This window comes from Saimiri boliviensis, chromosome 9, assembly GCF_048565385.1.
Source record: "Saimiri boliviensis isolate mSaiBol1 chromosome 9, mSaiBol1.pri, whole genome shotgun sequence".
In the NCBI taxonomy this organism is placed as follows: domain Eukaryota; kingdom Metazoa; phylum Chordata; class Mammalia; order Primates; family Cebidae; genus Saimiri; species Saimiri boliviensis.
In genome coordinates, this window is record NC_133457.1 from 109696161 (window position 1) to 109710108 (window position 13948).

General features: G+C 55.4%; 1 protein-coding gene across 3 annotated transcripts in view; it reads left to right on the plus strand.

The window, feature by feature from the left end:
• Positions 1-11: 11 nt before the first annotated feature.
• The window catches only part of SLC12A5 (solute carrier family 12 member 5), a 38136-nt gene continuing 24199 nt past the window's right edge, over positions 12-13948 (plus strand). For 2 of the 3 annotated variants that reach the window (XM_003936472.4, XM_074406593.1), the window contains exons 1-3: positions 12-218; positions 13176-13270; positions 13622-13753. In XM_003936472.4, coding sequence (XP_003936521.2) covers positions 98-218; positions 13176-13270; positions 13622-13753 — 348 coding nt within the window. In that variant the 5' untranslated portion in view covers positions 12-97. Of the gene's footprint in view, positions 219-7222; positions 7637-13175; positions 13271-13621; positions 13754-13948 lie in introns of those variants that run through there. The other variant, XM_003936471.4, reaches the window with a different exon arrangement.

The following is a 13948-nucleotide window of genomic DNA, read 5'->3' on the forward strand; positions in this document are numbered from 1 at the left end:
GTGGGGGGGGATCCGCTCTTTCTCCCTCCTAGAGCCCGGCTGCAGCCACTTGTGCGATCCGGGCCCTCGCCGCGGCCGCCTGGCCTCTTTCCGCGCCATGAGCCGCAGGTTCACCGTCACCTCGCTGCCCCCGGCAGGGCCCGCCAGAAGCCCTGACCCAGAGTCCCGCCGGCATTCGGTCGCAGACCCCCGCCACCTCCCGGGGGAAGACGTCAAAGGTAGAGGCCGCAAGGGGCGGAGCCTGCCGGTGCCGGGCGGGGCGACGAGGGGGAGGGGCCGGGGCGGACCGTCTGTTGGAGGGGGCGGGACCAGGACCGGGGGCGGGGAGGGGTCCCAGCTCTAGGCCTGAGAGGGGAACGGAGCCCGGACCAGGAAACCGTGAAGGGGAGGAGCCAGACGTGAGGTGGGCGTGACCACAAGGGAAAGGGGTGGGGCCAGGGAAGGAGTTGGGAAGGAGGCTAAGGGGGCGGGTCTGGTGATGGAAGGGCGGGGGGTCAAAGTGGAGACTAGGCCGGATGGTACTAAAGGGGAGGGGGCATCTCGAATAGGGAGCGGGATCAGAGCTGGGAGGTGGCACTAGGGAAGGAGAGGGCTGTGTGTTGAAGCGGGGTGGTCGGGAGCCCCTAAAAGGGAGGCGGCGAGACTAGGTCGGTTTGGGGTCAGGAAAGGTCAGGACACGTGGGGAATGAGTTGAGCCAGGAGGATGGGAGTAGTGCCAGGGAGAGGGATGGGGTCGAGGGCGAGAGGAAAACTGAGTCAGGGTTGCGGAGGCAGGCGCCAGGTCAGCGGGTCCTCGGTGCCTGGCAGGTCCTCCAATCCTCTACCTCACTGGAGGCGTGGCGGACAGCGACTGGGGATCCCGGGAAGGAGACAGGAGGCAGGGAAGTTAGTGTGGAACCTGGGCAGCTAGATCCAGGGAGGATGCCGTAGGGTGGCTGATCGCGACCCTCGGGGACCCACTTAGCTCCTTGTCTGCTCCAGCTCCGTAAGAGTTGGTAGAAGCCGGCATAGGCGAGGTTGGGGCGTCTTCCTCGCGGGCCCTGTGCAGGGGTCTTGTGATGGAAGTTACACGCAGGGCACAGAGTAGAGGGGAAGGGAAAGATCCTTCTGGCCTTCGATGGAGAAGTAGCATCCTGGGTGCGTGCACAGTCTCCCCGCAGGGGCACTCATCAGGGGACCTCTCCCTGGCTCTTAGGCCCTCGGGTCTGGAAGGAACAAGGCGAATCGGCTTGTAGTGGCCCCAGCAAGGGGAGGAGGAGGAGGAGGAGGAGGCTCCCCAAGCCGCCAGGGGTCGCTGCCGAGCCGCAGGTGAGCTCGCCCCGAAGCTAACCCAAGCGCCGAAACCCCTTGAGTAGCCCTTAGGGGGTTATCTGGCGAACCTCCTCATTGTACAGATGACCAAATTGAGGCCTAGAATTCCGAAGGGCTCAGTCTCGTGAACCGAACGCCTCCTGGTTGTGGCCACTTGGATTTCTTGGGCTCCTGCTACTCTTCATCTTTCTCATAATCCATCTCTTTACTCATTTTCATGAATGACCTTACCAGCCTCCCAGATTCGAAAGTCAGAAATTATGGAGCCATTCTCAACCCTTCCTTTTCTCTTTTCAGCAAATCCACTGGTCCTCACGTCTTGGCCATTCATCTCTGAAACTTAGCCTGAATCTGGCAGCATCGGTCCCCCTCTGCCATCATCACCCTGCTCCCAGCCTCACGTGGCCATGACCACATCCTCTCCACTGGCCTCCCTGCCTCCAGTCCTGCCCTAGCTCTCCTCCACAAAAGCTCTCCATCACTTGCAAAATAAAGGCTAAATCCCTAAGTCTGTCATTCTCTTTCCTCATTTGCTTCTGGTGTTCTTGTCCACATTCATTCTCCCACCTCCATCAGCCAGGAAAACTCCTACTCATTTTGTAAGTTATAGCTCATTTAACCTTTTCCAAAAACTGTTTTCAGTTTCCTCTTCGACCCACCCACTGCGCCATTAGTGCACACATCCCGGGGGATGGTAGTCATTTTCTTTACTTATGGGTATCCTCCATTGGAACATCTCAAGGACAGGGACCATCTCCTTTATCTTTGTGTTCTGAGTTCCAGACCCAGAGCCTGACACTTGGTAGGTGCATAATGCTCATCAGAGGAGAGGAGGATGGCTGTGGGATTCTGCTTCTCTACTCCTGCCTTCTCTTCTCTCACTCCCCATCCCCTGGCTTAGGAATAAGACGGCCCTCTCTCATGTCCCAAGGTGATTGCTGTTTTCCCATTCACACTCTTGGGCTCCTGCACAGTTGAAGTGAAACACAGCCCCCAGGCTTTGCGTTTGCAGGTGTGTGTGAGCCTGGAATGCTGTGTGCTGTGGCAGGGGCTGTGTGTGTGTGTCTTGTGGGAGGAGCATCCCCCATTGGCTCTGATGACCTGTGGGGTGGTCAGTGACTCACTCACTTCTTTTATTTGTCACTGTATTGGCAGCATGTTGAAGGGTGTGCTGATGTGTGCATTTCTGCGTCTATCTGAGAGATGGGTACCTGTGTGCAGGAGTGTATTGGAAGTTCCATCTGGACAATGATTTGGGTGACTTTTAACCTTTTAAGCCTGAAACAGCCTCAAGCACCTCCTCTTTGGTGGATCACCACATGGGGAAGTAGATCAAGGTCTCCTCTGGGGAACCCAGCATCTGGTGGTATCTTTCCCACAGCTGTTCTCGTATCAGCCCTCTGGCCTGATAGATTCTCTTCCCACCTCTTGTCCTCACCCAAAGGGAGGGATGGCAGCACATCTATGATTGGGAAAGATCAGGGGGGAGATGGTGTGTGTGTGTGTGTGTGTGTGTGTGTGTGTGTGTGTGTGTCTTTTATTCTGGGCCAAAGGAGCAGGGCTTGCCAGTTGGGGTGCTTTCTGCTGCCAGACGATGAGCTATAGGTGAGAATATGACTTACAGGGAGTTAAAGAAGTAAGGCGAGGCCGAGCCTCAAATCCAGCCCTAACCCTGGATTGTGAGCCACACACCTCACTTGCTTCACCTGTGTCATGGGAGATTGATTGATGGTGACTTGGATGAACAGAAGTAGACCTGGTGGCAGCTGTTAAAACTCTGAGATGCTCCCCTATTCCTTTACCTGATCCCCCACTGTGCCTCAGTTTCTCAGGGAGTCAGGGCCCTAAAAAGAGCCCTGGGCCTGGTAAGACTAACAGGAGTTGGGGTGTGTCCCCATGGAGGGGGAGGGAGCTAACTTATGCTGGGAGGATGGAGCAAGACCACAATATAGCCCATCTGTGTCCCAGCTCAGACTCTGCCATGTGACCTTGGGCACACTGCTTCCCCTCTCTGGGCCTCAACATACCCATCTATAGTATAAAGGAGTTGAACAGGAAGCTATCTAAGGGTTCTTCTAGCCATAAAAATGCTAAGATTTTGTGACGATTTGAAAGGATGAAGCTCTCTGCTTCCTCTAGACCCTAACCTCATGTTTCACTCTCTCCATCTGTAAATTGGGAAGAATAATGCTGTTGTTGGTATATATATCGGATTTGGAGCTCTCCAGTCATCCCATCCCCAAGCCAGAACTCAGAACCACACTGCCCAGTACCTCAGCCCAAGGTGAGCCCCAGGAATCTCCATGGCAACAAACTGGTTATGAACGGGGCTGCAGTTGCCATGGTGACAGGCTGCTCTCTCTTTCTCTCTCATCCCTGTCCTCTCCCTCCCCTCTTCTCAATGAACAAGAGCGATCTTTAGGCCTCAGTTCTCCAGGTGGGGTGGGGGTGGGGGGTGGGTGCAGTGAGAAAGGGGTCCGGATTGGGAAAGAGGGAAGATGGGCTGACTCTGCAGGGGAATGAGGGGCTGTTGGGGTGCTGTTGCTATGGTGATGGGGCTGCAGCCTGTTAATTAAACCCCCGGTTGCCACGGAGACGGTGGTGGTTGACGTGCTCCGCAGTGAGCCCTGTGTGTGTGGGGTGTGCTTTGCACTGGACGCATCAATTCGCTGCTAAGGTTTTGGGTCCAAGGATGGAGCATGCGGGTGGGAGAGAAGAAGAGTGAAGGAGGCCATTCAGGGCCTTGGGCCTATGAGGCCACAGCTAGGGGTAGATGGGTTAGGTTGTGGGGATAAGGCAGTGGAGATGCGGAGGGAGAGGGATTGAGTCGTAAGGGGAAATGCTGTGCCTGCCTCCTGCGAAAAGAGGACCCAGTCCAGTGGCTCTAGCTTCCTCCAGACTGTCCCTAATTCTGGTTCAGTGGATAGAGTCCTGGGCAGGAGGTCAGGGGACCTGAATTCTAGTCCTCAGTCTGTTACAAGTTCACCACATGAAGAAAATGTGAACCTTTCCATTTTCAGACTCCAATTTCACAATATGTGGAGAATGGAAAAAAATAATTTATAATGTCTCTTCCAGTTCCCAAATCCTGACACTCAGGAGGCAGCTTCTCTGAGCTTTTTTCTCTCTGAGACATATGGTGGGAGGGGGTATGAGTTTGAGAAACTCAGAGTTTAGAAATAGGACCCTCCCTAGCTCTGCATCTTGTGCTACTTTAATGAGAGGGTTTCCCTGGCCCCAGATCTCCCAGGGTTCTTGGTGGGGAGGGGATGCTGTGCTGGCAGCCAGATTCCTGGGACTCTGAGCTGCAGGTCACCTTTTCCTGGCCAGTGCCAGGCTGGCAGTGTAGCAGATTCCTGCCATGTGTTTCTAAACCTCACCACAGAGAGTTGGCTGGAGGCCAGAATAGGGCACAGTTTTCCTGAGAGGTGTCAATGGAGGGGCTGGGGTCTCCCCTTGGGACTGTCTGTTCACTTGGTATGACCCCCTCAGGAAGGGATATGTGGCTTTGGTCTGAGATTAGTAGAGAGAGCACCAAGAGTTTTCAGAGCAGGAAGAAGTTTCATGGATTATGCAACCTAACTCACTTTTACAGATGGGATACTGAGGCCCACAGAGAGAAGTCCAGTTTTGCCCAGGGATACACAGAGAATTTGGGGGCAGAGGATACAATAGAATCACTATCTTCTGAATCTCAGATGGCCCTTGAGATGGGAACTCTAGTGAAGGTGGACAGATGGGTTACCCAGGGGCAGAGGAATCACTACTGCCTTCACCTATAGTCCCTAGAATCCTCATGCATGGACCGAGTCCCTGAGTGGCCAAAGCTGGACCACAAATGAAGGAAAATAACCCCAGGGGAACATGCAGACTTGGGATTGCTGAAAAACCTCAGCATCTTCTTCATTCCACAGCACTTCTCAGAAAAACATGCTACACGTGTTTTACTATGTTATGTATCTCTGCAGAGTAGTAGACCACAGCACAGTGCTGCTGCTGCTGCTGCTGCTGCTGCTGGTGTGTGTGTGTGTGGTGTGTGTGTGTGTGTGTGTGTGTGTGTGTGTATGTGTGTAGTGGAATGCTTAAAAATTTTTGAACACTGGCCTTCTCATCTGCTATTCTTTTAACCTCTGTCACCAAACTCATCTTACCCTTTTGGTGGTTTTCTTTTTGGGAGAGCCAAGAATACCCATGCCCACAACTTGTCTGAATAGCTAACTCTTCACCCTAGAGGGTCCTTTGGGTATCCGAAAAACCAAGTGGCAGCGATACTTGGTTGGTAGGTCCCTCAGAGGCATCTTTGAGTCAGCTGCTGAAGACTCCACCGTTGACCCAAACGGAAGCCACTGACAAATTTTATCAATACGAGTAAAGCTGAGCCGTGGGCCCTGTCCATGGTTCTGAAAAAGTGCTGTCCTATATCCTGGTCTCCAGGTATATGAATCTTTAGGATCGCTGCAGGTTTTCTGGAGGCTTCCCCTTCCGTTGCAAGCCAAGAGTCCATTCTAGCCCCGCACTTCTGAAGCCTGAGCACGAGAAAAGGAAGAAAACGCACCTCAGACCTAGTTCCTGTTTCTTTTCTTTTTTCAGGAGCTAATGATCAGCAGCTGCTGAGGGGCTTGGGTATGACTGCACCCTTGTCTTTTTTATGGAGGCAAGACAGATTTTATAAGTTCTATTGATGACACAAGTCCTAAACTGGAGTGAGGCAAACTAGATGCTAGACCAAATTCTGCCATTCACTGGCATTATGTCCACAGGCAGTCATTTTCCCTCTATGGGCCTTAGTTTTTTCATCTGTGAAATGAAAGCTGTGTGTAAGATTCAATGACTGATCCTTTCCCAACCCTAGAACTCTTCTGGAATTTAGAGGACCAGCGAGAGAGCGTATTGTGAGTCTGAAAATTATTTACCCCGATCAGCTCCCACCCTCAGATGTTTAGATCTTCCAGAGACTGAAAGCTTGCAAACCTCTGATGCCAATTCCTGAGACATCTGCACCACTGACTCAAACCTGGACCCTAGGGGCGCTGAGGGGTCCCAGGATAATCAAGCTTTTGGGGGATTGGCCTCAGAGGAGGGGGGAGGAGGACAGAGAGCATGTAGGCTCTGGAAGCCTCAGAAAGCAATCCTGGATTAGGGGATTAGACACTTCTGCCCCAGGAGAAAATCTGGTCTCAAACCGACAGGCGGCCTCATTCCCCCTTCCCCCACTCTGTCCCTGGCCAGCCTCGGGACCGGCCTGTCCTCCCTGGAGGCTGCACCATCCCTGGTGGAAAGTCAGTGCTCCCTGGAACCTCACTGCTGCCTCTTCTCCTTACCAGGTCTTATCCCTAGATCAGTCTGCAGTCAGAAGGTCCCTGGCTGTGGGCGCCAGGGACGTGTCTTGGGAGTGGGATGCTGGGACTCCTGTCAGTCTAAGCACAATGAGAGAGTTCCTTGCAACTCCTCAGGCACTACTGCCTCCATTTTAAGACAGGTTGGGTCAGACAGTCAGCCCAGTGACCTGAATGCCCCTGGGGGTAGCACATTGCTTTAGTTATGGACCCTGGGCTCTACATGCCTCCAGCTCCAATCTCTTGAACAGTGGTATGAAAGAGGGTCTGGCTCTCCTCCCCCACTTCGGGGTTGGCCTCTCCAGTCTTGCAGAGAGGCTTCCCAAGGGCCCCATATTCCATGGTGCACCTCCATGGCCACGTCAGTGCCCTTTATCTCCCCCCGGGGGTTACTCCAGACCCCTAGTCGGGCAGCCGCTGCGGGGCCGCCTCCCCGCGGCCGCGACCTAGTTCCCTGCCGTTATTTTTAGGGCGCGGGATGGCACCTGCCCACGTGCCGGGCCCCGCCCGGAGAGTGGGTGGGGGGGAGCTGCGTCTGCTCAAGGGAGGCGAGGCCCTGTCCCCTGAAGCACCCCCTTCGTCCCACCCACGCAATCCCCCAGTTTTCGTGCAAGGGGGCCACTAGTCGCGCTCTGCCCGCCCCTCATCTTCTCTTCTCCCTCCCGCCCGCTCTCCCCCCCAAAACCCCGCCAGTGGCTCACGCCTCCTGCATACGGGATGAGGTGAGCAGCGCCGCTGCTGAGAGGGGGCGCGCGCGGGTGTGAGCGTGTGTCCGTGTGCGAGTGTGTGTGCGCCGGGCGGGCGGGCACTGCAGCTTCTTCCTCCGTGGAGCGGAGAGCGAGAGCGAGCTAGAGCGAACGAGAGAGCGGCGAAGGCAGGCAGAGGGGCGCAGGCGAGGCGGCGCAGCCATCCCCGGACCAGGGGCCGCGCCGCCACCATGCTTAACAACCTGACGGACTGCGAGGACGGCGATGGGGGAGCAAACCCGGGTAAGCTGTGGTCCGGGGGCGGCGGGGGAGGGGGCAGCGAGGAGAGGAGGCAGCTCTGGGGTTAGAGGCGGAGCGGGGGCCACCTCCTTCAGAGAGGAGGGTGGGACTGATCCAGGCGGTGGGCGCCGGCAGAAGCCTGGAGCCCAGCTCCATTGGAATGCTCCGGCCGCTGTCCAAGGTGCTGGAATGCGCCGCGCCCGGGGGCAGAGCTGGGGGCCGGGGGGATTGTCGCTGTCCGCGGCTTCGGGCCGACTTGGGTTATCTAAACCGAGGGAGGTGGTGGGAAGAGGATAGAAAAGCTAGAATGGGCTGACGTGGAGCTCGACGGCGGGAGGAGGGCTCCTTTCCCCGACAGGGGACCCCGGCGTCCTGGCACAGAGCGGGCACCGGTGGTGCCGGGGGGCGCAGTGTGCTGCAGTCCCTGGTTCTAAGATTTCCATTTGGAAGATGGGGGAAGAGGTGGCTGTGTGTGTGTGTATGTATGTGTGTGTGTGTGTGTGTGTGTGTGTGTGTGTGTAAGGGGTTGGGGCTATATGACAGCCCCCGTCCGGGCTGCGGTGTCTCCTTAAGGGAACCCTTGGTGCAATCTGGGACCCCTCCCCCAAGGCTTCCCAAGGTCCGACCTCAGACTGAAGCATACCTCCTCCATTGATTTTCAGCTCTACTTTGCAGAATCTCCCCCTATCTCTCTCGCTTTCCCGTGGGTTCCTCTTTAGGACGGGAAGGAAGATCACCCTCCTTTCTTCCCTCTTTCCCCCTCCTCTCAGTTCTCTGGGGCGGTCCAGGGTGGGGGGGGGATTCTTTTCAGTTAGCTCTGCTAGCTCCCCCAGTGAGGCCTCAGAAATAGGGTCCCAGCGGCTGAATCCTCAGCGCCGCGGCGCGGACACTGCGGACACTCTGCGGTGGGTGCGGAGACTCGCAAGGAGCCGAGGGGCTTGGGACAAGTCCTTTTGCTGCTCCCGCTCTCCCCCGCCCTCCTCCGCGGTTTCCTTGCTCCGAGGTCTTGGGGCCAGCCACCCCCTCAGGTTCCCAGGTCCCCCGCCGCCCCCCAGCGGTCTCAGCCATCCATCACGGCTGTCAGCCGCCCCCACCCCCAACTCTCCAGAGGCGCTGCGTCCCCTGCGCACTGGCGTGCCTCCTGCTCCTGCTGTCTGCGCTCAGCGCCTTCAAACGTTCCCCTGGGCACTGCTTGACCCTATGAGCCGACTCCCGCAGATCCCTCTGGGGGATGGCCCCTAGGGCTGAAAGAGCAGGGTCTTCTAGGGATTGGCAACCTTGACTCTGAGGTCCTCCTGATCCTGGATACAGAATCTCAATCAGGGCCAGTGGCCACTTGGAAAAGCTGGGGACACCAGGGTTCCTATACTTTGTCTGACCCCCCACTCCCCACAACTCCTCATTTCTCTTGGGGGCTGAGTGGCATACAGGTGCCAGAACTCCTAGCTGGCCAGCTTATCCACCTCCCCAGTGACCCTGGGATCACCTCCTCTGGCATCCGCCCCCTCCCCCGCGGGCTTCTGGCAGGAGGGGGAGGGGGTTTGGCAAAGTTGAGTCTGCGGCAGCACCAGGCATCCTGACGTGGATCTTTCCATCTGGGATCCCCTTCAGATGCCTCCACTTTGAAAGGGGGACTCAGATGAGAGAGCATCTCTCTGTTCCCTCAGACACCAGGTACAGTCCTATACCCCAGCAACCTGCTTTCTCTGCTAAGGTTTCACCAAGCCTTGGGGTTTCCATGGGGTCTTAGGAGGCCTAGAAAAGAGGCAGGCATCAGTTTGTATGGGCAAGAGTTGAACTGGGAACTCGCTTCAGTTCTATCCCCTCTCTGTTAGTTTCTAGACACTAAGTGCAGCGGACCCATTCGGAGACCTTTTTTCTATACAGAGGGTCCAGGACCTGGAACGCCAGTGGCCAGAACCTGGGTCAGGTGCTCTGGGTCCCAGAGAGAGAAGATCCCCACCCCACACCCCCACCCTCCAGTGGTGCCTGGAGATGGTGGTAAGAGGTGATAAGGACCTTATGGACTTGAGGGAGGACCATCAGGCCAAGAGCCCCTGACATCTCTGATTCTAGATTCTTGGGGATGTACACGAAGGAACTGGTTGCTGACCTCGGTGGCAAGTGGGAATGGCCCAAGTAAGTGGGGACTTCTGGACTAAAGAAGAACCCAGGGATGTGTCCCGGTCTCCTTTCCCCTTGGGGTCTGACACCCCCTCTCCCTCTTGGAGCTGGCCTAGGGATTCCTCCAGGCCCAGCCCCAGGCCCCGGGGAGGCTTCTTAGCCTGCGCCGCTCGCCTGTTTCCTCCCCGGGAGCTCTGGCCGCCGCAGCTTAATTGAAAGCCGATTCGGGTTGAGAGCTCCCAGGGGGCGGGGGCGGGGAGGGCTCAGCCTCAGTCTGGCCCTGCCTCTCGCGCGCGCCGCTCGGCGCTCCCGCATCACCCTTACTCTTGGCTCTGGGGAATCAGGGCGAGTTTCCCCTTAGCTGTTCTGGTTCTTTGAGAACTCGGAAGCTCATTCCCCATCCCCCTCAACCAGTGCTTCTGGCGTTCCAGGGAGCGGACGAAATCAGCCCTGGCTGACAAGTCCTGGGAGCCTGGCGTCCCGCCCAGGCAGCTAGTGGAAAGGCGGGACCCAGGATGAGCCTACCTAGCCGCCCTCTCCTTTGCCCTCATCTCCTGGCCCGGATCCGGCCTGGAGTCTGGCTCTGCGCTGTGCGCCGCGTTACATAAGCGGCTGCGGGCGCGCGGCCCGCTAGGCTAGGCGCTGCGCTCTCGGCCTGCGCGGTCGCCATGGAGACCGGCGCGGGGCCACCTAGTTGCAGGGTCTCGGGCCCGGACGCCCCCATTCCCGTCCCCTGAGTGCCACCCACCCCTGCGAAGGAGGAGGCGCTTGGGAGGGGGCGTGAAAGGTAGAGGGGAGGGGTTCTCTGTTCTTGTCCTGGCCCTAAGAGGGAACGCTTGGGGGAAAGGGACCCAGCTCCATAGGAGACAGGACCCCTAAATCTTGTGGCTGGAGGTGCGGTATGGGATGGGGAGCCTAGGCTGGGGAGGCACCAAGTATGTTAATAATAATCTCAATTGCAATAGTAGCAGCAATAGCCACACTCGTGGCGGGCACACCTAACATGCATGATTTAATTTAATCCCCGCAACAGCCCTATGAGTTAAGCTTGGTTAGTATGCTTTTGCAAAGGAGGAAACTGAGGCGTAGAGAGTTTGTGACTTGTTGAAAGTGACGACACAGCCAGTGAAGCTGGAACTGGAATGTTTGTTTCCATAACTCCAGCCCCCTTTCTTAACCATTAGGAAACTTCCTCTCACCTCAGGTCCCCTTAACTTCTCTAGTCCACACCATGGTGTACTGAGAACAGGAGGCGTACTGGCAGCAGTTTAACAGGAGAGGGAATCTACTTCATCCTTGTTTTCCTGTTCTCTGGCCCCAGAGAGTTATTCTGAGATCCTGGGGTTCAGAGGGGAGCCCCGGATAATTTAGTCCCAAATACTTTTCCTGACCACCTATTACGTGCTGGGCTCCCACTGGGAGGATGGGTCTGTTATTCCCAGGAACTCACATACGTGAGAAGAAAGAGCTGACGCCCCCTATTTGGCAACCAGGAGTTTCTGCCTTGATGGATGAGGTGGAGGTGGTGGGAGAAAACTTGGTGGTGGGTTTCCTTGGAGCAGGTGAGGCATCATTCCTCCTGGCCCAATTTTTAGTCAGGAAGAGATTGGTTTTATCATAGGGACAGGCCATGCTCTGGCTGGGTGATTGAGGAAGGTTTCCAGGAGGTAGAGAGGAGGACCAGGAAGATGCAGATGAATGGACATGGGGAGAAAGGGATGTCAGCTGTTGAGGGGACAGGAGAATCAAGGTATGTAGGCCCTCAATTTCACTTGGAATTTGGTCAGTGGGGAGTTTCTCCAGTGTCCAGAGAGATGTCAACTGCTGGAACTCAGCCCTGGAATTGAAGAAGGGTCATGGCTGTAGCCAAGGAAATGTACCTTTGGGGCCTCTTATATCTTTCTGAAGGGATCTTCCCCCTGGTGCCCAAGATACTTTCTCCTCGAGTGATCTCATCCAGGCTCATGGCTTCACATGCATCCTACACATATTTACATGGCTTACCCCCACCTCTTTCTCCTGGCCAGCCTCTTTGCTGCATGTATCCTGATTCATATACCCAGGTGGCTTACGGATGTATCCACTTGAGTGCCCTACAGTGCCTCACCCTTAGCTAAATTCAGCATCTTTTCCACCTCCAAACTCCTCCTCTTCTAGTCTTCCCATTTATTAAATAGCACCATCATCCAACCATTCACCCATGCTAGAAACCCCAGGCGTTATCCTAGATTCTTCCTCTCCCCCTCCCCAAACATCTGGCATTGAAATATGCCAGTAATTCTGTCCATTGCTCTATATTGCTCTTGTCAGGGACATCATCAGCCCTAACCTGGGTTACTGAAAGTCTCTAACCACCGTACTTTGTTTTCTTCACCTAAAAGCTCGAATGATGGCTCTAAAACATGGATTTATTCATGGCACTTAAAAAAATTTTTTTTGAAACTCTTCAATGGCTCCCCATTGCCCTCTGGGTGAGGTCCACATTCTTGAACATGACCTGCTAAAAGCTTAAGGGCCCAGCCTACGATTCCCTTCCCTGGCTCACCTTTTCACTTTTCACTGCCCCTTCCACAGACTCCAGCCAGATAATACTTCACTCCTCTAACCCACTCTGCTCTCACCTCTGGGCCATCGAACATGCTGTTCTGCTATTCTGTCTGCCTGGAACACCCGCCCTGCCTCCCTCCCAGTCTAGCTCTTACTCATTCTTCAGTTCTCAGAGGACACGTCACTTCCTCTGGGAAGCCTCCCATGACCTCCCAGGCTGGGCTGGGTGCCTATCCTGTGTCCCACAGTCCCTTGATCTTCTGTCATAGAATTTACCATGATGGATTGGAAATTCCTGGCTACTGGTTTGTCTCCTTGCACTTGGATTGGTCTCCTGAGAGCAAGGATGGTGTCTTCTGTGTTTTATCCTGCCTTCATTATGCCTATATTGACACATGGTAGACACTTGGTAAACACATCATGAGTGAAGATGACTAAAGGGCATAAGAGATGCCAGAGGGGGTCACTTCTTCAAGTAGTAGAGCATCTTTGAGGCTGTAGTGCTCCCAGAAGGCAGACCTTCCTTACTGACAAAGAACATGCTTTCACCCCAAACACCAGTGTGAGCCCAGCTATAGTCAAGAAGGGAACTCTGGAGAGTCTTGGGGTGCCCTGGTAAATGGAAATGGAAGAGGACCCCAAAGAGCAAGGAAGCACTCACACATCCATAAATACGCAGTGCATGCCAGCTAGTGCATTAGGCTCTTTATACATGCTGTCAACTACAACTCTGCAAGGAAGGTGGTATTAGCCCCATTTTCCCAATGGGCAAACTGAGATTCAGAGGGCTACCATGGCCACATGAGTCTATGCCTAGGTGGTTAAACAACAGCTGATTGGTGCCAGATCCCTGACTCCTCTGCCTTCTCAGGTGATGGCAACCCCAAGGAAAGCAGTCCCTTCATCAACAGCACCGACACAGAGAAGGGAAAGGAGTATGATGGCAAGAACATGGCCTTGTTTGAGGTGGGCTGCTAGGGCTGTTGGGCCCCCACCTACAATTCATCTTCCTGATTCATCAGCTGCTCCCTCCCTAGGGGACAGTACCCTTCTCTCCACCTCTCCCTCGAGCCCAACTTCCTTGAGTCTCCCCATCCCTTCTTCTCCCTCCTAGGCTTTCCTCCCTCTGCTCCCTGCTCTCCTCTTCTCATCCTATCATTCTTATCCCTGTTCTTACCTGTTCCTCCTCCTTTCCCATTTCATCCCAATCGAAATGGTTTCAAGCTCCTTGTCCCTATCTCTCCCTCTGCCCCCTCACCCCCCAGCTCACCCCACCTGCTTTCCCAGCCTCCTAGCACTGACACCCTCCCTCCATAGGAGGAGATGGACACCAGCCCTATGGTGTCCTCCTTGCTCAGTGGCCTGGCCAACTACACCAACCTGCCCCAGGGAAGTAGGGAACATGAAGAGGCAGAAAACAATGAAGGTGGAAAAAAGAAGCCGGTACAGGTGAGGGCTTTGGGGGACAAGAAATGGAAGAAAAGAGATGGATGATGCGGAAGGATGGGGGAGGAAAATGGATTTGAATGGAGGGAGGGAAAGGGGATACGAATCAGAAAGAAGAGGGATGAAGGGATGGGGATAGAGAGAAGAGGAAGGTGGGGGTGGAGGAACATGGAGGAGGAGCACGCCTGGGGTGTTGGT